At 44.5% G+C, this 23,307-nt stretch overlaps 1 protein-coding gene across 1 annotated transcript in view; it reads left to right on the top strand.

Moving 5' to 3' along the window:
- LOC147740890 (uncharacterized) overlaps positions 1-22,164 on the top strand; it is a 41,685-nt gene extending 19,521 nt beyond the window's left edge. The window contains exon 4 of the mRNA XM_086925040.1: positions 22,150-22,164. Coding sequence (XP_086781166.1) covers positions 22,150-22,164 — 15 coding nt within the window. The remainder of the gene's footprint in view (positions 1-22,149) is intronic.
- The last annotated feature ends 1,143 nt before the right edge of the window (positions 22,165-23,307 follow it).

The raw sequence follows: 23,307 nt of genomic DNA, 5'->3' as shown, positions 1-23,307 counted from the left end.
AACTACCTGAACCAACGGGAGATCCGCTCGTTCGTTAAATGTACCGGATTGCCGATGGAGCCACTGCATAAGCTAGGTTCTCCTAGCGGAAACTCACTTTCCCAAAAAGAACTAAAAAAAGGAACCCCCAAGACCCCTCCCCGTCCCACCTCACCCAGAACCGGTGTGCCCAAGGGAGTCCCATTGTGGGTCCATCCATACGTAGCAAGTATCCACCTATCCCCTCGTGTTTCCTTCCGGATTAGGAGAGTCAGAGAGCCTGAGCAAACGTACGGATTTCGGGCATGTAACTTTATTGAATTCTGACGACAGGAGTGCAAGCATCAGTTGCCAAGTGGTCACAAAAGTTGACAGGGACTGGGTGAGGGAAGCCTGGATACGCTCCATGCCCGCTATGTACCAAAGTCTGTGAAGCCACCCTAAGTGGGTCGGCCATTTCTGTGTGCCCCAAAGTGATAGTATGTGCTGTACTGCTGCTCCCAAGACCAGGCCCATATGTTTGCCTCAAATGGATTTCAGGGGAAAAGTAATTTTGGTGGGTAGGCCTAGGAGTGTGTATGCTGGAAACCTAGGTATTTCGGTGTCAAAGTGTCTGTCAACTTCATTGAGAACTTCTTCTCAGAATTCCTCCACCTCCCGACAACGCCACAGCAGATGGGTTAGAGTGCCTTCCTTCCCACAGCCCCTCCAGCAATCAGCACTCCGGCATGGATTATCCCTATTCAAACGGACCGGGGTCAGGTACCAGTAGGTGACTATTTTGACCGCCGCCTCCCTACTCGCAGTGTTCCTTGCAGTGTGGTTTGCTCTGTAGTATATGGCCTGCCATTCCTGATCAGAAAGAGCCCTGCCCAGTGCACTCTCCCACCGCTTCTGACCCGCGGAGCGCGATGTGGGGGTCTCAGGGTAAAGCATACGATGGATCTCTGAGATTAGTTTCCGATCGGATTCCTTAGTGATAAGCCACTTCTCGAGGGCCAACAATTTCCGACCCACCAGCAGGTTTACCTCCGGATGCATCAACCAATGTCAAAGTTGAAAGTACTGGTACCTGTGTGGGTTGGGAAGGTCATAGTACCGAATAATGTCTGACAATTGCATGAAGCCTTCAAGATCGAATAGGTGGCCAGCGGACCTACATGCGGATGTGCGCCATTGTGGGAAGGCCAGCTTATACATCCCAGGCTCAAATTCCAGGTTCTCAAACAGCGGTGTCAGCAGAGAGGGAAATGTAGTGAGTCCCTTCCAGGAAGCGACAGCATCCCAAACCCGCATGATTGTGCGCGTTACAAGGGATTTGTTGAGATATTTCGGCCTATCCACGTGCCTCAAGAACGGAATCCTCCATAAGGCAGTTTGTGCCATTGCACAATCTTGAAAAAGCCACTGCTTTTCCGACTCAGGCCGGCTCCATTCCACCAAATACCGGAGTTGGGCTGCCTGAAAATACTGTAGGTTAGGGATACCCAGTCCACCCTCGTCTGGAGGTCGATGGGATAAGTGCCTGCGCAGCCGCGGCCTTTTCCCTGGCCAGATGAACTGTTGAATGGCATCCTGTATGCTCCTGTGTGGGGCCCAACTGGGATGGTTTAGAATACGTATAAGATTTTGGGCAAGATGGACATCTTTATCGCTGCAATGCGACCCAGCAGGGACAGCGAGTGTTGTTGCATCCTACGCAGATCTCCTTGAATTTGAGAGATGAGCTGCCCATAATTTGAGGAAACTGGTTTCTCTGTGGATGGGGTCAAAGTTATTCCTAGGTAAGGGATTTCTGGGTAAACGCGCAAGACCCCAAAGTCCGAAGGGGTATGCACGGGCCCTGAGGCATTGGTACCCAAGGGAAGAAGCATGGATTTTCCCGTGTTAACTTTAAAACCCGACACCGTCTCGAAGGCTTCCAGTTCTCATAAAAACGTGGGCACCGACCGCCGAGGTGAATCCAGAGCTGCCAGGATATTATCAGTGTAGTGACTGAGCGCGTGCTTCTCCCCCCCAAAGGAAACCCCCTGGATGTAAGGGTTGTCCTGAATTCGTTGGGCGAGGGGTTCCACAAAGCGCGAACAAGAGAGAGGACAAAAGGCACCCTGCCTCGTGCCCCACTGGATGTCAAATGGTCTGGAAGTCGTGCCATTCACCCAGATCGATGTCCTCGGCCTATCGTAACAACTCGCGACCCAGGCCCTGTAGGGATCTCCAATGCCAAAGTGTGCTAGCATCTTGTCTAGGAACCCCCAGTCCACCCGATCAAATGCCTTCTCAGCATCAATTGATAGTAGCATGGCATCCGATTGATTATAATGGGTTTTATCAATAAGATAGAGGAGGCGCTTGGTATTGTCGCCACATTTGCGGTTCGGAATGAAACCAGACTGATCCGGCTCAATGATGCCAGGGAGACGTGGACCCAACCTGTAAGCTAAGCCCCCTGTGACCAATTTTAAGTCAAGGTTTAGTAAGGAGATGGGGCTATACCCGGAGCATTGAGCGGCATCCTTGCCTGGTTTAGGCAGCACAATAATGTCCGCTTCTAACAAATCCGGAGGGATAGAGTCCGGCCCCTGGAAAGAATTGAAGAGCCGGGTTAAAATTGGCTCTAGCAACGGGCAAAGTGACTAGTAGAAGCACGCCGAGAAGCCATCAGGCCCCGGGGATTTCAAAGGTTTGAGTCTAGATATCGCTCCGATGACCTCCTATAACCAGATAGGTGCACCCAAATCTGCCGCCCCGGCAGCGTTGATGGCCGTGGTCGCCCCTTGACTAAGATAGGCCTCTTTCGCTGTGTCTACAGTCTGATCCCTGCTGTACAGGGACGTGTAGTACTCCCTAAAAGCATCAGCAATCTGATTGTCGGTGGCGACCTTCGCATCCCGGATGGTAGTAACCTTGGCTTGTTAGGTACGGGCTCTAAGTTTGCTTGCCAGAAGTCGCACTGTTTTGTTGCCCCCCACATAATAGGTGTGTTTAAGCCGCAATGCCGCAAATTCCGGGCGGTCTAAATCTAAACCCACTAGCTGCACCCTTGCCACCTTTAATTGCCGCAAGACCCTAGGGGCCTTGGCCGTGAGGAGTCCTATCCGTTCCGCACGCTCCCTCTTTTCAGCTGCGGAGAGTGCTATCAGCTCCCCCCTCACACTGCTTTCAGTGCCTCCCACAGTGCTGGAAAGGGGACATTGGGCTGATGATTAAGTGAGAGATAATCGGTGATACCTTACCTAAGCTGCTGGAGCACCTCATCTCTGTGTAATAAGGATTCTCGCAACCTCCATCTGTCCTTAGGTCTATGTGTATGGGGGTCTGTGAGGGAGAGTGACAAGGCATCATGGTCTGAAAGTGCAGCAGGAATTATTTCCACATCATCTATCAACGGGTAAAGTTCTGAGGTACTGAGGAAATGGTCAAGCCGTGCATACGTGTGGTGTAAGTGTAAGTAGAATGTATATTGAGTACTCTGGGGGTGGACCTCCCGCAAAACATCCAAGAGCCCTCTCTGGCTCAACCAAGCCCTCCCATCAAGTGAAATCGCCCCAGTCATGCCATAGCGGTGCCCCGACCTGTCTCTGTCCCGGTGCATAACAAGTTTGAGGTCTCCCCCTATCAGAACATATTTATCTTGAGACTGTAAGATGTCCGACACTGCACCCTTAAGAGAGGATTCCTGCCCTGCGTTGGGAACATAAAGAGATCCCACTATTATAGTTATGTCTTCCATTGTGACCTTATGAGCCAACAGCCGACCTTTAACCTCCGCCACGCTCTCCCCCACCGAGCCCTGGAAGTGTTTGGCCACCAGAATGGCAACCCCCATCTTTTTATCTGCAGTGGAGGAGTAGTATTGATGTGGAAAGGTGCGAGAACGTATCCTGTGCCAGTCCTTTGAGAGTAAGTTTGTTTCTTGAATGAGACAAATGGAAGCACCCGAGTTCTCCAGGTATGACAAAATGGCTCTGCGTTTGATGGGATTATTGAGACCCTTAGCGTTGAGGGTCACTATCTTCATGGTGGGGCCCGACACAATGGCATGACCCGGCAACCTCGCAACCTCCAGGGGGACCTATGCACCTTAAGCCACCCCAAGGCAGATCCTCCCTCCTGCAGACACACCGGTTCAACCTCCCCCTTCCCACCCCCCAGCCTTTGACCCTGCCCCCGCCCCCCAGACCCACTCCTTCCCCCTCCTTTTTCCCAACTCCTCCAATCCCCCACTCCCCCACCCTAACCCCAACTGAACATCCCCAACAGTCAATCAGTGTCCCATGTCTACCGTCCAACCTCGCAGACATGTGGAAAGGTAAGTGTTAGCGGGTGCAACCTCGACCCCTAGCGGCCCCCTACTCCCACCCCAGCCGCTATGACTTAGTGCTACTGTGGCCCCCGCTAGATGTTCATTCAGGCTTCAGGAGAAGTGTGTTTGAGTTCCGCCATCACCGCTGCCTCTCGTACTTGCGACACGGTGGCCAGGTCAGGTTTCAAGCTTGTTGCTGGTGAGGATTGTCGTCTGCGCACAGTTTGCCATCCGCCATCGCGGGGTTGCTAGGACCGGGGTGGCGAACCCCCTGAATCCGTGTGGCCGAGACCCAAAAGGTCGCAGGTTTCCCGGAGGGCCCTCATCTGATTCAGCATGCCATACCACTTAAAATCTGTCTGAACGGGTGGCCCTAGGCATATGCAACTCTTTTTCCTCTGAGAAAGGATGTGACCTCCTTGAACGCCTTTCTTTTCTGATGTTATGGCGGAGAGGTCTTGAAAGAGTGCCACCGCTTGCCCCCGGTATTGTAGTGGTTGTTTCCGCCTAGCTTCCTTGAGAATCTTTTCTTTCAGGGGGCAATCCGGCAGAAAAGCGAGGATGTCCGGCGGAGGGGTCGAGGCCTGCCGTAGCTGGCCCACCCTATGCGCCCTGTCAATCCGAATGTCCACCTCCGAGCCGGCACCAAGGATGTCCCTGAATAGGCCCTGTAGGTAAGAGGCCACCTCAGATCCTTATGCGGATGATGGAACTCCCCGGAACTCGTATGTTGTTCCTGCGTGATCTATTCTCAAGATCCTCTGCATGGGCTTGCAGATCTACCTGTTGTTCCTTGAGACAGATCAATTTCTGTTAGAGTTGTTCCACTTACGCACTCCTGGCTTGAACATTGCCTTCTAGTGCAGCCACTCTTTCCCCCAGACCGTCCACTTCTCGTCGTATCTCCCTCACTTCGCCTGCTACCTCTTGTTTGAGCATCTGAAAGTCCTCTCTAAGTGAATTAAAGAGCATCTGAAGAAATGTACGGGTGATTGAAGCCTCCCCTGTAGCGTCCTCCGGCTGCGGCTTGGTTGGGGATGCGGCGGGGGGGCCTTTATCACCTTTGGAGTGGCCCTTGACAAGTATGTCCGTGAGGGTTCGCTCTCTTTTTTTGCGCACCGAGGACATGATGGTCCAACCACCACCAGCGGCAGGCGCTCAAGTCTCTTGTGGTGGGCCTCTTTCTGTGGGTCCCTTCCTGACGGAGACCCTAAAGGCTGCTGCCAAGTAGACCTGGTGGTCGACACGGGTGCCCAATGGCCACAGTTATCAATCTGCAGTAGGCTATGGCCCCCCTCTAAGGCGCGTGGTCCGACCTCCACCACCGGTCTAGGACACCTCCTCTGTGCGTCCTGCTGTTATGAAAGATAGCAGGGTGGCCGGCAGTGCGGGGAATTGTGGACCAGCCCCCCTCTATCCCTGCAAGTGATGGCTGCTTGTGGTGCGGGGGGCGAGAAACCCACAAAGAGGCGGCGAAAAGCTGGGCCAGCCGCCAGACTATGGGCCCCCGCGGCCCGGTCACCAGAACTCACCGGTCTGTTCTCCGGGTGTTCACCCCTGTGGGCCCTCCACCGTCTAAACGCTCTCCAGCGACGTAGCGCTCCTCCGGGAGTAATGCTGTGGGGCCTCGTTCAGGACAATTACAATTGCGGCGGGGCAGGTCTTGCTGTACCTGACCTGCGGGTCCACCTCTCTTTTCGGGCCAGGCCCCCTGCTCCAGCCGATACCAGCACACCACCACACGGGGGTCCCTTCCTCCGCCCGGCCCGCTACAACAGGCAGCTCGTCTCAGCACTGCAGAGAATTACCCAGGCAGGGGGGAAACAGTAAGGCCCCCCCCACCGATGCCAAACCTCTCGGGCACCCCCAGCGCCATGCTGTATTGTTAGGATCCGGTCCGGCGGCGCCCTGGCCTTCATTCAGCCACCATTACAGAGACCTTGCGGGATGTCTGCCATGGATAGGCAAAGGAGGCCTATGCGTCAGCTTCCCGGGACCGGGCCATCCCCGCCTAGAGGGCCGCGGTGCCTGGCTACGGCTGCTTGCTGTGTCTCTGGGCTTCTCAGAGCGTAGCTGCGCTGTGCTGGTGTCCCAACCCCAGGCATGATGGGCGTCCACTCCTCACCTCAGGGTATCGCGTAGGGGCAGGTGCAGCCGGAATCCAGAAGGTCGGCCGCCTATAGGCTGGCCCGGCAGCCTCGGCCTCGATTTTCACGACTCCGGCGATAGGAGCCAGCAGGTCCCTCCAGCTTCTCGTGTTGGGCGGCAGTGGGGTCAACAGCACACCCCTCGCCACCTATTCGCCGCTGCACTCTCGCCACCTCTCCCGCGATGATCAGGCACACAGAGGGGGCGCAGCCAGGCTCAGGGGTACCTCCGCAAAGCTGAAGTCCGCCACCCCGCAGTTTCTCAGATGGTGGGCAGCATGATGCACAGTGCAGATGGCCCCATCAGCCGCTTTGTCGTCTCTCAGTGCCCCAAAGCCCGCCTCTGTGAGTAGCTCCCACACCTCCACATTCCAAAAAAACTATACTTTTGGGGGCAATAAAGCTAGAATTGGCCCAGGGAGGGAGCCTGGAGCAGGGAGCCTCACGAAAGCACGTCCGACTAATCCACCATCTTCCAGACTACTGTTTTGAGGAGGTCCCCTGATCTCTGCCCCCCCGGCACTGATGGGGGCCTTGAGGGCCTGTGTTACGCCACTGTTGCAGGGGTGCAGGGAGTAGCTCAGCAGGGTTGCATTTGCCTTCAGAGCCCTGCTCCTCCCGGACTTGGGGGACCTGAGAGTAGGGGTGGGCGGAATTTGCATAGTCGCGCTACGCAAAGCTCCGCGAAATGGTAAAAAATTTCTACGAGCACACAGAGTTCCGCGGACACGCAGAATTGCTTGTTTTGCCCATTCGCTATGCCTAATTCCTGTTCACGAACGCTGTTTGCGTGCTTGGGGAGAAATATCTTACGAATATGCATTTTGAAAGCGCGAACAAGGAAACAATTACACAGATCGCAGAACTTTTAGCAATTCTGCTTTCTCCACAGAAAGCGAAATTCCGCGAGCAGAACGGAATTTACCGCCCAGGCCTAACTGAGAGTAAAAGCCCAGGCGCAGATCCATGGATTGTCAAAGAGATGTGGGGGCTCGTTTGTTTGTTTTAAATGGACACAAACAACATGCTCTGAGAAATGCACTTGGGGAAAGAGGGGCAATATATGTAGTCTTTTGTTCAGGGGGCATTCACTACTAGTAGTGCAGCAGGTGATGTAGCACTGGTGCCAGGCGTGTTAGTGGCCTTGGCACCCAAGGTATGACTGTCTTACTACCAAAAAGAGGAGTGGGGTCCATTTGTTCCTATTATAGCCTAGGTCATGCTTCCTGAGTACGGAACAGGCCCAAGCAATGGTGGGTGGTGGAGTTGCAATATGTGGGTCTTTTTTCCTTGTTTTTCTTTTTTTTGGATAAGGGGGCAGAAAGCCTTAATTTCTGCCTACAGCCTAGGAACGATGGTCCAGTGGAGTGAGAAGAGCTGGCTGCCTGCTTCACAGAGCTGTAGACAACATTGGTGCTCCAGGGTATTGCAGTAAGAGGGGCAAACTAAACCCCAGTTATGACAGTTTTACAATCCTTCCTTGCAAGTATTAGGGCCCAGTGCACAATTTCAGGACCAGTGTTGCTTTGGGGTTTCCCGTAGAGGTGTGGAGGCAAAATTGAAGGGGGGGAGACATCTTAGTTTGGGCATCAGAGAGATGGCAGGGACCAGCACTTATTTTTCTTCATCAGACTTTGACCCAGAGAACAAGGGTGAAAATCACACAAGGGGTAAAGAAGAAAGAGAAAGCTTGAAAAATTATGACAAAGGGAGAAAGCAGGAACGAAAAACAACCCACAAGAATGAGATAAAGGAAAAGGGAGTGACTGGTGGTAGAATCAAGACTTTACAGCCTTGGTACCCTGCATGCCAACATTCAGTAGTGCCCACAGTGGGATTCTGAGCAAAATCTTGGGCCCGGTTCTTATTCCTGGAATTTCTAGCACTGATTCTGTATCACTCATATCCAAAGGCCACGTCAAATTCTGACCCTTCTGTCCAAAGAGTCACGTCAGCCTCTGAGCCTTTTATCCCCCTCATATCCAAACTTTTCACACCAGCCTCCGACCCTATAATTTCCCTCATTTGTAAAGATCCACCCCTCCCAAGCTTTCTGTTCCCTTTATATCCCAAGGCCTACACCCCCTCCTAGCCTTCTTCCTTCCTCACATCCAAAGGGCCACACCCGAGCCTTCTGTCCTCCTAATACAAAGGTCCACACCCCTCTCGTCATACTTCATACCACAGCAATGATACAAGATAATAACACCCCATGCTCTAACTTTCCATACCTCAGCAAAGATGTAAGATAGTAAAACAGTAACACTCCATACCTCACCAATGATCTAACATACTATACTAGAAATGCTCCATACCTCACAATGATGTAACATGCTATACTATTATCTCTCTATACATCACCAATGATATAACATAAGGATGTAATATACTATACTAGAAACACTCCATACATCGCCAATGATGTAGCATGCTATACTAGGAACTCTCCATACCTCAGCAAAGATGTAAAATAGTATAACAGTAACACTCAACAGCAATATTCAATCTGTGGCCTCAGGAAGGCATCGCTTTCCGCTCTAGAAGCTGAACAATAGAGGACTTCAGCCAATCAGAACTCTGTCTGCACCAGTGTATGGCAGACTGCTTTCTTGACATGAATGCATCAATTAGGAGTGCAGACGAGGGGCACATGTCCATGTTCATTCTCACTGTATTAATGTAATCGACCCACACTGCAGCTTCCTTTACATTTCCTGTTGTGGTGAATGACCCTTCGCTGCTCCGAAAAACGTAATTTCCTGGGTCATAGTCTCCAACCCCTCTTGTGGTGCGGAGACCATCACTTGCACTAATGCACACATACCCCAAGCAATATGGTGTCCAGATTCTCAAGGTGGAGCAGGGTCCATAGGTTTGTTAATGTAAGGGCGCCCGGTGTCTTATCATGTGCAAACTTCTGCTGGAAGTAGGAAGCATAAGTTCACTAACGCACTGATCCCCCTTGGAGAATCGTGTCCAGTCAGTCAGTCAATGATACTTTTATTTAATTTCGTTAAAAAAATCGTAAAAGATTGTAAAAACACGTTATACACAGTAATTAAAAGCAATGATTTAAAAGATGCAAAGAGGTAAAAAAACACTGCTGTCATTACGCAATCCCTGTTAACATTTAAAATAAGAAATGTTATGTTTATAATCAGTGCGGTATTAAAGTGCTAGGATATTTCGTTGAGGAACGATCAAAAATGAGTGCATGAAAAGGTGAGGTCCATCAGTCTGTCTTGTGAGGGCCACTCACGTTGATTCTTGTGATTTATCTAGTTCTTTGGCTGCCATTTCCAAAAACGTCATAGCTTTGCAGGACCGTTGCACTGACAGGCCTCCCAGACTTTCTATGACAGCAGCTCTGCATGTCCTTAATTGTTTTTTCCTAAAAAACTCACGAAGGATGATTTTCCGGCTTTCTAAAAGCGAGGGGCAGATGCATAAGAGGTGAAGTAGTGTCTCATCTCCCTGTCCGCACAGTCTGCATTCTTTCGCCGGCCATGTGCGTTTCCATTTCGGGGTCAAATCCTTCGTGGGGAAGTGTCCCAACTGTAGCATCGTCAGGTAGAGCTTTTTGTGGTATGAGAAGTGTTCTGACAAGTATTGTTGTGGTTTCAGCGTCTGATACGATTGAAACACTGCCCATGCATGTTTTTTTGTTGCAAATGCTCTAACAAAGACCTTTGTTTTGCTGCCGTGCTCGCCACTTTTTGAACACAAAATAGGAGGTGATTGTATGTCAGGCCTCTTCAAGGTGTAGGTCTGCAAGTGATTCTTTTTGTATGCTGACGATGGAATTATTTTGTCTCTCTTGCTGTTCAATTTCTGCCCAGCAAGAGTGGGCTAAGGTGTTTTCTTCTGCTTGCCTCATCCGCCAGTAATATTTGACCACCACTCCTTGTCGGGCTGGTTTCTGTTTTTTGAGCCCATATTCCAATCGAATCTGTGGCTGAGAGATGTATCGTGGAATTGAAAATAGATTCTAAAAGATAGTCGACTGGGCTTGGTTTAAAGCGGCTGCATCTTTTGTATTCATCAGTTCTGAGCAATAAGAAATAGTTGGAATGAATTTTGCTGCAATTACCTTTAACAGGTGACCCATTGAGCAGCCTTTTAACTTCCTCTTTAGAATTTTAAAGGCGTAGTGGAGTTGTTTTGCCCCATTTTTTCCTTGGTTCAACTAGTTGTTAAAGTTGAGGTTGTGTTTGAGTTGAAACCCAAGGTATTTATATGAATTCAACTGGGATATTGGATTGCCCTCTAGATTCCAGATGAATTTACCTTTTGACCCTGTTTTCCGATGTTTGGAAAAACATAGCACCTTTGTTTTCTTGTGATTTATTGTTAATTGGGCTGTGATCATGTATGCTCCTAGTTGGGCCATCGATCGCTGCAGGCCCATAGGTGTTTGAGATAGGAGAACAATGTCGTCTGCATATTGAAGGCTAGTGATTGGCGTGTTGCCCAATTTAGGGGGTTCGGTTTGAACTTGTTGGAGATGTTTCTCAAGGTCAGTAGTATAGATGTTAAAAAGGCAGGGGGCCAACACACACCCCTGTTTTAGTCCATTTTTTGTTGGAATCTTCCTTGTTATACTGCGTCCGTCTCCTTTCTTTACTTGTAATCACGTTTTTGTACAAAGGTTCATTATCGGCGCCAGAAGTTTGGTTGGTAACCCCCAATTTTGCATTTTGGCCCATAACCTTGCTCTTGGTACTTTATCGAACGCTGCTTTAAGATCGATGAAGCACGCGTGCAGAGTCCGTGATTTTGCGTCTGCTTGTTTCGCTAGAAGAGTAACCACTGAGATGTTTGTGAGGGTGCACATTCCAGTCCGAAATCCGGATGGTGTATTTGCCATTAGATTTGTATGGCTCACCCAATTCTTCTAGATCTGCCAGCAGGTTCGAAGCATAAATCTTTGTCTCAACGTCAATTAGTGCAATCATTCTATATTTGCCGGGGTCCGAGCGTGAGCCTGATTTATATATATGGTTGAAGATGCTTCCTATCCAGGAGTCAGGGATTATGCCTGATGTTAGCGCGTGTGAGAAGAGCGGAGTAAGAATACCTGACCAGAACAGGGGGTTGTGCCGGAATAAAGCGTTTGGCAAACCGTTGGGCCCTGGATCTCCTTCAGGCCTTAGATTTTTTGTGATGTTTAGGACCTGCTCTTGTGCGATCTCCAATGTGAAATCAGGGTGTTCTGTCTTTGCTGTGTCATGGGATATTCCTACATTAGAGACTCCGTAAATTGCAATATTGGTGGGTGGAATGGCGTTGTATGTATGTTCGATGTGTGCTCTCCAGGCATCCTCCATTATTTCTGAGTTGAAATGGCGATTCTTGCCGTTTGATATCTGGTTAATGACATCTCAGAAGCGCTTGGAGTCTCTTGGTTTGGTGGCATTATGGAGTTTTGCCCAAAGCAGTTCACTATAGTTTTTCTTAGCCACCTTGATGTCCCTTTTTAAGTTTTTCTTTAATTTTGATATTAGGGAGAGAATGCCCTCTGAAGGGTCTGAACCTCGAGTTCGTAGTTGTCTTAAATGTTTATTCAGTTGTTTTTTTTGTTTCCCTAAGTTATTATTAAACCACGCTGACTCCGCTGACCTTCCTACTTTGTGGCCGATGTCCTTTCTTGTGAATTCCATATTTAGATCATGTGTGAAGGATACCCAGGCTGTTATACATGATGGTTAGACCTTAAAGTTTTCCAGAAGGGCAGTGCATGTGGCCATGATATTGATGGAGCGGTAATTTCTTCTGGTAATTTCTCAATGCAAAACCCTCATGCTACCTCTAATTTACCGCTCAAAAGGTGTTGGGCCCTTCACACCATGTAATACCTTCAGGAGACTTTAAATAAAGATGAACAGTCAAAAATGCAATTATTATTTTAAGCCAATAAAGAGAGTTGTTGAGTGTTTAAAGGGTTTTATTTTCTAGTAAAAAGTTAATTTTTCTCTGACCCTTTATTCATTAGTAAAATATCAATCAGGTTACAGAATTTGAAAACCAGGAAAAATAGCATTAATACAGAACACATTACAGTCTGCATATAGGCATAACATGTAGGAATGTAGCGCAAAATGTCATTCAAGACTCAAGGAGTTTCTAAGAAAAATATAGTCTTGCAAGGCTAATCAAAAATCAAATAGTTTGCAAAAATCTCCCATTAAGAAAATAAATGCATAAGTCAAATAAATCTTTTCAGACCTAATTAATTTGTCTAAGCATAACTTGAAGTTTAGCATCTAATTCTATTTAATCAGCTGTTCTTCTGCATCTGTCTGTGTCTAAAGAGCAAGCAGGGAGGGAGACAGCCCGCCCTTCACGAGACCTCAAAGGAATGTGGCCAAGATATGACGTGGACGCAAGAAACCTCCCCCTGATACTCCTCGGACGCAAACCCTCAGCAATCTCCCGGGACGTTTCTCGTACCTAACCCATAGAAGCCTAAGCCAAAATGAGCAAGAAGCCAGCTGAGCTGAGAAAGCCAGCCCCTGTCAGTTTATATACACACAATTTTGGCAGACTACACAAAATGTTGCTTTTCAGGAAAACCTGTATGTTGATTGGTCAATCATGGTGGCATGAGTTTTCATCACCCTGACGCATTCTAAAAACCTGACCATGCCAGTTTTTAACAAATGAAGCACACATAATAAATACATTTTGTAAGTTTGCAACAATTGCTAGGGAAAATTTTCAATAGTCTTCCTTCCTGCCAAAGCGCAGTCAGATGGACACTTTTAACTAACACTGGTACATTTGCAGAATCACAAGGATGTACAGTTCAAGGTGTTCTTGACTTCTTGGCATGAGGAAAGCTGCCACAGTCTGCGCATGCTCCCTTCTCATTCAAAGCAAGCCATAGCTTTTGATGGTTTCACAGGCAGCCATTTAATGGTAGGCCCCAAAAATAAACAAAAAGATAATGTTAATTTCATGTAAATCAGCACATTATGTTTCCAAACTCCATACTAATACTCATTATAAATGTTTTCCTAGCCAAGCTACTAGTGTAAAGCAGCTTTTCTATTATTTATGACAACATGTAAAATAAATGTGCAATGTGCAACAAAGTAAAAGAGGTGTTATTAACTGAAAATATTTATCAAAATATGCAACAAGTCAAAGTCTATTAAGACAGAAATAGTAAATTTAGACTGCAAGGGATGAGCTGGGAAGAGAGAAACACATTCTATTAATCTTCAAAGCTAAAAAAGGCCACTTTTCTCTACATTGCAAAAACACAGGTTAATTCAGCAGAAGCATTTCAGACTAAATAGGCCTCACTTTCATGTTTTTCATGTGCCATGTTTTTAACTTGCACCAAGATGTGCGTGGCAATTTAAATGCAGTCTGTCTGAAGCACAAAAAATAAAACAATGCCTGACTGCAGATGAAATCCGCTCCATCAATCCACCCTTCTGATGATTCAAATCATAATAAATTGATTTATAATTCATCACACATATTTCATTTTCACAAGTGACATTTTTTAAAATTGCAAAAGCTGAGCATATAACAATTTTACTTCTATTTCTAAGGCAAACACAAGTCTATCTGTAATCAGATCATATATAGCCAAGCTCAAATGTTTTAGTGCAGAGTTCTGTAAGTAGCTTCTTGGAACAGTTAGTCTTCTTTAAAATAAGTAACTAAAATAATAAAAAAGGAATTCAACAGGACAGTTTCAGAATTTCTTTTCTCTTTGTCATCAGCTTGCCATCAGAATGGCTCATTGGCATTCTGTACCTTTTTCAATGCAAATTAGACTACTTAGGTGCTGAGAAACTCGGACAGAGCACCATCAATCCTTGGCACTTTTTCAATCAATGCCTTTCACTCTTATTTTCACTTTGATCAGATTCAGATGATTCACCACTTCATCTCTCAGACCAAAGCCGTTGCACCATCCATTATGCAGATCTTGTGTAGCAGCTGCAATCTGGTGAGAAACTGCACACTGTACATCAACCTGACCTACACAGCCATGGCTAGTGTTCTCCTCAGTATTTTCCACAAGTGCATTTGCATATGCATTGGTGAGACACCGTCTTTTGCAAAGGTAACTCAGTGCTGCCATTGTGTTGCTTTATTATGCTTGACATTTCTGGCAGATAGCTACAATCCATTCCTTGTCCAATCTGTTGTTCTGCACTAATTATCTTTGAGACCTCATTATAATCTGATTTCAGAGAAACTGGCAATCTATACCTGGGCATCAGTCTTTGCAATAACACTTTTGCCACTTTGCATTTGTCACTTTTCCCAAAAATAGTTCTGATACAACCCTGTTGTGCTGCTTCAAAAACATTTTCTTGAGCCTCTTTTAATTCACCTGTGAAGATTCCATAGAATGTACATGCTAATAGAACACAAATGTGTGCAACTGAATAAGCATTTCTCTCTCCCATGACAACAGTGACTCTCATTTGAGCAGATATACTGCATGTTATGGTAAGGGCAATCAATTTCGAATTTTGGGCTGGGGCAACTACCGAGAGCCATGAAGCTTTGACAACATAATGCATAAGGAGCACAGCATGTGCTGCTTTTAATGTGTCACCTTTCAAACATGGGCCATCTACAAAGTGGACATTGTTGGGCTGACTCAGACGTTCATCATTAAAGTCTGAATTTGGCTTTATGCATATTTTCATGATATTTAGACACTCATAATCATTATCATCACAAACCAAATCATTTGCTGACATTTTTGTAAAGTTCGGGTCAAAGGTCATTGGGCAATACATCACAGACCTTTGAACACAGTCATCTTTTTGAATAGGCAATGAGAGAGTGCAGCCCTCCCTCTCACTGCAAATTGGTATATTTTCTTTTAAATAAACTTTCATTCCTAGTGCTGGGGCGCAACATTCTTTCTCTTTCAACTCTAGGAATGCTTTTGTGCAATTGTTGTCCAATGGAAGCGGATCAGACACATCCTCATGTGTCAGCCTCAGTAAAGGCTTAGCCACTAGGGAAAGGTTTGGTAACCACTCTCTACAGCAGCTAACCATTCCCAAAAATGTCCTGACTTCTTTCTGAATTTGAGGTGGATTCATCTTGGAAATTATTTCCACCCTCTCTGGTGACACCTTTCTACCTCCCTTTACAATTTTGTGTCCCAGGTATTCGTCTTCTTTTTGACAGTACTCCTTACTATTCTCATGCATTGGCACTGTTACATGGACTTTGCAAAAATCAATAAAAGTAAGCCATTCTTCAGCACATGGAATGTGAAAAAATATATTGGCTGGATTCGGTACCACAGGACAACATGGAAAAAATATGCTTTTAATCTCCTGCACTATTCTGTTCTTTTCATTTATTTTCTGTGAACCTGTGATCAGAAAGTTACACAAACTTCCAATCAAGTCCATCAAAAATCCTTTTATTGGTAAAATTCCTGCAACTGATGGTATTCTTGAATACATGTCATTTGGTTCTAATTCTAATAAGACATGTTCTGCACATTTTATTAATTTGGCATCCTTCTCTGCGAACTCTCTTATTTCTGTGTTTATTATTTTTTCAAAATCAGAAGGTAATTTTTCAACTGTCTTTTCTGAAAATAATGCTACATCAGTTTCTTGTTGGGCCGTTTTAAAATGTACATCCTCATCAGGAAACTGAAAAATAACATTATCTGATGTACAGTAATCTGTGCTGCTTAGTTTGCAAAATAATTGTTTTTCTGCTAGGCCAGAGTCACAGACAACAGTTTTGCAGTTTTCCTCAAATGGGCCTAATTTTGGTGCACATTTTTCTAAAACTGGGTTTGTAATTTGTTTGTTTAAAACTCCTGCATTTGAATCTGGGCTTTCCACTGCCTCCACAATGGACTTGGTAAATTCAGAATTGTGAGGGTTAAAACTCTCATTTTCAAACACAGCAACCTGATGGACTGGGTTCTTATTTTGTCTCTGGAAATAATTCACATTTGCTCTGGACACCTTATTTAAATTAATGTTAGCATTTTCCATATTTTGTGGGACCATCTTTGCTTGGGCTTGGAAAATTCCTGCCATATGTACCTGTCTCTGAACTGACATTTGCATTTGCTTAGCTTGCATATTTTGCATCTGCATTTCTCCATGTTTTTGTGCATCATGTTTAAATTTATTTTTCTTCTTCCAATGCTCAAATCTGTCATAAAGATGGCAAAAGGACACATTTTCCAGCAGTACAACATCCATACATGAATTTTCACAAACCAAAACACATTTACTTCCATCCTGTGTTCTTTTAATCTGTACCCAATCAACATCCTTTGCCGGCACTCCACCCTTCAGGAAAATAATCACTGCTATATTTTCCTCCATAACAACAGAAAATGATGGTGCCTTCATGCAAACCCTTTTCATTGTCTCTTCACCTGGCCCTTGAACAACATTAGATTCAAACCACAATTTAGTCAGCATAGCAATGTAAAAGAACATTTCCAAATTAATGCACAACTCCTTTAAAATGTCAACAAATCCATCAATTTGTGGATACCACAGCATAATTCCGTCTCTCAAGTGTGGGAATGTGTTCAGAAATGCTGCAAGTTCACTTTTATTCTGTAGCATAGGAACATGCACTTCTCCTACCATTTCTCTCAATGAGTAAGCAAAAGCTTCTCCCTCATTCTGCTTATTAATTTTCTCAACTAAATCCGGTGGCTTCTTTTCCTTATCCAGTCTCCTTGCTAGGTCTGGTGGTTTCTTTTTCTTCTCATGTTTTCTTGCCCATTTGTCTCCTAATTTCTCAAACCCATTGCAATTAAAAATATACTTTATTTCTGCAATGTGCAATTGCATTCCTGAAGAACACATTATCTCATTTGCTTCATCATCCATATGTACCCTAAAACTTTTCTGAAATGGGAAACTTCCTGAAACATCAATTTCATAATTTTGAGCCAAATCTGTCAGGCCATTATGGGTAGTTAATGCACATGCAACTGTTTCCTTACTCAGGGAAATTAATTCTTTTTCCTGACACTTGTTCACATTTTCATTATTTAAACAGCATGGACTGTTATTTTCTCCATGTTCAAGTGCTGAATTTAAAACACTACGCTGTTTCTCTTTTTCAGGGCCTGTGTTAATATGTTCTCCCATGTTTTCTATCTTTTTAATCACTGCTGCTTCCTCTAAGCAGGTTTGAAAAATAACATTTTCAATTACATTTATTTTATTCTGAGCTGTAGATGTTGTAAAGGCCATTTTTCCCTCACCCTTCAGTGCTTGGGGTAATTTCTGTTCAATAATCTGTGTATTCTGAGTTTCTGAAATAAACTCTGCCATAATCACTCCTTCTGCAGCTCTTTGAACCTTTTCAGTAGGGACCATATTAATTGGGACAGTCATAATGTTTCTATGCATTATCTGTGCATCTGCATTTTGCAATTCCTGGACTGAATCAGGCACATTTGAAGCAGTAACACCTGGAGGTATCACTGTCAGTGCTGAATCAACAGGTAATGGGTCAATATAAAATGTTTGCACAGTTTTCTCAATCTGTGTTTTTCTCTGCTCAACAGAAGCAGTAGCCACTGTAGTGCTTACTAGTACACTATTTTTAGTATTTTTAATGGGAACCACATAAAGTGGTGGACACTCAGTTAACAATGCATCCATTATTTTATCCCCTGAATCATTATTTATTTGAAGCACTTTATCATCATTAATTCTCTTCTCCTGCATTTGGTGCTTTACCTTTTTATCCTCACTTGCTTTCTCTCTTGCTGTCTTTTCCCACATGCTTAAGGCCTCAAATTGTGCAGCTTTAGATGGTGTATTTATTTCACATAACACTTCCCTTAATTTGTCAATAATTTGCAGTTCAAAAGTACCATCTTTTGGAAACCTCAAAATACCCTCTTTTTCAGTAATCTTGCACCATTGGTGAACCCACATACATGTATTTTGTCCCGAATTGGTAGACATAAAATGCACAGGTGTTCCTTCAGGAGCATCACCAATAAAAAACGAATTTTTCACTTTACCTCCTAACAGCTTCTTTAAACCTTCAAACATTTTCATTTTTGCAATAGTTCAATGCAATTTCTCTTTTACAAAGCTGTCAGTCTCAATTTCAGTCAGTTTTACTCCTACTACTGAACCTCCACAAAATCTTACTGCAATATTTCTCTGAATCAATACCTCTGTTAGTAACAACATAAATACATTCGCTACTCTGTCTGTTGTGCTAAATAAAGGATAGATTTATATTCACTGCGAGTAACACATTCCGCTTACCCTTCACAAAGTAAGACCTTCCGTTTACTCTTCAAACACTACAGGTAAATCCCTTCCGCTTACCTGTCACACAAGCTCAGAAGAACCTGCTACTCCTTTGGACTTATCCTTCAGGATATATCTTAGGCCAAAGTTTCACCAGCGAACCCTTTTGCTGTCAATCAAGCTCAGAAGAACCTGCTACTCCTTCAGTGTGACCCTTTCTAGGTGATATCAGACTAAAGTTTCACCAGCGAACTCTTTGCTATCAATCACTCACACAGAAAATAGTCCCTAATTTAACACTGCCAGCCCTACCTAGCTTCTCAGTGTTATTCCAACAGACGAGTAACCTCAGTGCAGTGTGGCTTCCATTTACCACCCGCTATTCCTTCCCGGGATTCCACAGGTGTGCATACCTGCGTGTTCCAGACAACATAGAACAAGACCCTTACTTGCATTAAGAGTTAAAACATGTAATCAATAACCAAAAATTATGTCCTATGAAATTACCAATATAATCAATAACACCATCAATTCAAAATGAGCAAAATGTCACCAACAGTAAAAATCCTTACTATTTTCAACACTTCAAAAATACATCCTAGCATATTAACAACATTTCACAACCCTATTGATACTCACACCACTTCTTGCATCACCTTCTAGTACTGCTTTGCCAGTCTTCAGGTTCTGAGCATTGGAGTCAGGAATCAGGACTTGGACATTTATCTAACTTGGGCAATTATTTTATTTCCCTCTTAAGGTCAATGATCCATTAGTTGAGTAGTTGATGGTGAAATCAATAATCATTAATCACCAAACTAATCAATAATGACCATCCTCTGATTACCAAAAACTGATGGAGCGGTAATTTCTTCTGGTAATTTCTCAATGCAAAACCCTCATGCTACCTCTAATTTACCGCTCAAAAGGTGTTGGGCCCTTCACACCATGTAATACCTTCAGGAGACTTTAAATAAAGATGAACAGTCAAAAATGCAATTATTATTTTAAGCCAATAAAGAGAGTTGTTGAGTGTTTAAAGGGTTTTATTTTCTAGTAAAAAGTTAATTTTTCTCTGACCCTTTATTCATTAGTAAAATATCAATCAGGTTACAGAATTTGAAAACCAGGAAAAATAGCATTAATACAGAACACATTACAGTCTGCATATAGGCATAACATGTAGGAATGTGGCGCAAAATGTCATTCAAGACTCAAGGAGTTTCTAAGAAAAATATAGTCTTGCAAGGCTAATCAAAAATCAAATAGTTTGCAAAAATCTCCCATTAAGAAAATAAATGCATAAGTCAAATAAATCTTTTCAGACCTAATTAATTTGTCTAAGCATAACTTGAAGTTTAGCATCTAATTCTATTTAATCAGCTGTTCTTCTGCATCTGCCTGTGTCTAAAGAGCAAGCAGGGAGGGAGACAGCCCGCCCTTCACGAGACCTCAAAGGAATGTGGCCAAGATATGACGTGGAAGCAAGAAACCTCCCCCTGATACTCCTCGGACGCAAACCCTCAGCAATCTCCCGGGACGTTTCTCGTACCTAACCCATAGAAGCCTAAGCCAAAATGAGCAAGAAGCCAGCTGAGCTGAGAAAGCCAGCCCCTGTCAGTTTTTATACACAAAATTTTGGCAGACTACACAAAATGTTGCTTTTCAGGAAAACCTGTATGTTGATTGGTCAATCATGGTGGCATGAGTTTTCATCACCCTGACGCATTCTAAAAACCTGACCATGCCAGTTTTTAACAAATGAAGCACACATAATAAATACATTTTATAAGTTTGCAACAATTGCTAGGGAAAATTTTCAATAGTCTTCTTCCTGCCAAAGCGCAGTCAGATGGACACTTTTAACTAACACTGGTACATTTGCAGAATCACAAGGATGTACAGTTCAAGGTGTTCTTGACTTCTTGGCATGAGGAAAGCTGCCACAGTCTGCGCATGCTCCCTTCTCATTCAAAGCAAGCCATAGCTTTTGATGGTTTCACAGGCAGCCATTTAATGGTAGGCCCCAAAAATAAACAAAAAGATAATGTTAATTTCATGTAAATCAGCACATTATGTTTCCAAACTCCATACTAATACTCATTATAAATGTTTTCCTAGCCAAGCTACTAGTGTAAAGCAGCTTTTCTATTATTTATGACAACATGTAAAATAAATGTGCAATGTGCAACAAAGTAAAAGAGGTGTTATTAACTGAAAATATTTATCAAAATATGCAACAAGTCAAAGTCTATTAAGACAGAAATAGTAAATTTAGACTGCAAGGGATGAGCTGGGAAGAGAGAAACACATTCTATTAATCTTCAAAGCTAAAAAAGGCCACTTTTCTCTACATTGCAAAAACACATGTTAATTCAGCAGAAGCATTTCAGACTAAATAGGCCTCACTTTCATGTTTTTTTTAAGTGCCATGTTTTTAACTTGCACCAAGATGTGCGTGGCAATTTAAATGCAGTCTGTCTGAAGCACAAAAAATAAAACAATGCCTGACTGCAGATGAAATCCGCTCCATCAATATCACCTATATTTTCCCTATTCCACGCGAGTCATTTCAGGTTGTAACATTGTGTTTGTTGGGACACTGCTTTGTCTGGTATTGGAATTGCCGTGCTTATGTGCAAGGAGAAGGTTTGAGGATAATGGTCACTTTCTGTCCTTTCTATTATTTGGAAATTTGAGATGTGTGAGAGGATGTCGTGATCTGTTAATGTATAATCAATGGTAGATCCTGTTTTTTGCGTGACTCTGGTGTATGCTGGGAGATACCCCAGCGAGACTTGTCCGTTTAATATGCACATAGACTGTTCCTCCAGCAGGGATGCGCATCTATTACCGTGAGTATCACCTCGCTTGCTAGGTCGAGTGTGGCCTGTTGATCTTTTTTTGCTGACTTGTAGTAGATTCATGTTGAAATCTCCTGACAGTATGATATTGGCCTGAGGGTGGGCAAGTTTAAGGGTAGCTAGTGTTGCTGATAAGGTCTCGATACATGCTCTCTTTTGTTTCAGTGATGGATGGATGTAGACATTCAATATTAGCAGGCTAAAAGAGGGTGCGGCCTCTAGTTTGAGATATAACATCCAAGCTGAGTCGAGGTCTACTTCAGAAACTTGCCATGAGATGTATGTCGAGACAAAGATAGAAAGGACCCCTTTTGCTCTTCCGTGTTTTGATTCCCTTTTTGAAGGAATTAGATATTCTTTGTATCACACCATTTGTGAGGGGTTTATCTGCCACGTCTCTTGAAAAAGAAGAAGGTCATACTGTTGAATGAATTCCATGAAGTCGGGATCTTCTAGTTTTGTGCTTAGGCCATTGACGTTCCAGGAACAAATGATACAGTCTTTGTCTGGTTTTATTCCTCTGGTTGAATTTATTCATGCCATTCTGTTGATGGTTCCGGTTGTGTTTGTCTGCCTATGACCAGTATGCTTGTTTGCTTCAGGATGAGCAAACGTGATGGTGCTTTTCCTTCCAGTTTGGATTGTGCTCTTTGTTGTACTGTGTTCATCCGGGCCTTTCGCGCCTCTCAGCATACTCTCTGGTGGGTTTGATAGTTGTAGCGGACTCGGGTAACGGGGAGGAGACTGATTTTTTATTTCTATGCCCCATTTTGCAAATGACTCCTGCTGCCGCCAGATCCGCTCGATGGTAGGATTATCCGTGAAAGTAGCTGTGGTGATTTAGTGGCCTGTTGGGTCGGATTAAGCTTAAACTCTAAGCTTTCTAGGTTGCTGGTGTTGATGTGACTCAAGGAAGGAAGTCCTTTAAATAGTTTTAGTAATACACTTCTATTAAGAATATTGTGGGTTCCACTTGAGAAGTAGTGGGGGATAAAATCCAACTTTTTATAGTCAATGATGAGGTCAGGCGAAACCAGCCTCTGTTCAATTTCCACAAGGTTTCCGATTTGTTTCTCCTCCGTGATTTGTCCCGGAATGATCGGATCAGGATTATGAACATTTTGATCATTAGATGTACTATTTTGGTTGTATGTGTCATTATACTTTACAATCGTTGCTGCGCCACTTTCCCTGCGGTGATTGGCTGTTATTTTATGATTGGTCCTGACCTTGTTGTCGCCCTCCTTGTGCGGGATGGAATCCTTTGCACTGGTTGAGGTGACTTCTGACGTATTTAGACCCATTGTGGTGGAGGTTTTTATCGTTTGTGTGGCCTGGGTTGATGCGTGAAGTTTCTTTTCTTTTTTTATGGGCTTGAATATGCTGTATATGTTTGGTGACTGTGAGTGTCCTGTTATGGGTTCGATTTGACTTATTGAAATAGAGATCTTATTAGTGGATGGTGAAGTTTCAACCTCTAGGCTCACACCCTCAAAGTTTTTTGATATTGTCTCAACTTCGCTTTGAGTCTCGTCTTGCGTCTTCGTGATGCTGGATGCGTGCTGTGCCTGTCTTTGTTTTTTCACATTTCTAGCATTTCTCAAGCGTTTTCTTTCCCGCTTGGATAGTGGAGCTGTTCTTTTTGGTCACTTGGTGCTATGATCAGTTGATGAAGTGGCCGGGGGGCCTGGGTTGCTTATGACTTCTGTTGGTGGAGATTTATTAATGTTTCCCGGTGTTTGGGCTAGGTTGGACTCCAG

Source organism: Lissotriton vulgaris, chromosome 1_1, assembly GCF_964263255.1.
Source record: "Lissotriton vulgaris chromosome 1_1, aLisVul1.2, whole genome shotgun sequence".
NCBI lineage: Eukaryota > Metazoa > Chordata > Amphibia > Caudata > Salamandridae > Lissotriton > Lissotriton vulgaris.
Note: the sequence above shows the minus strand (reverse complement) of the source record. Positions and strands in the feature narration are given on the sequence as shown.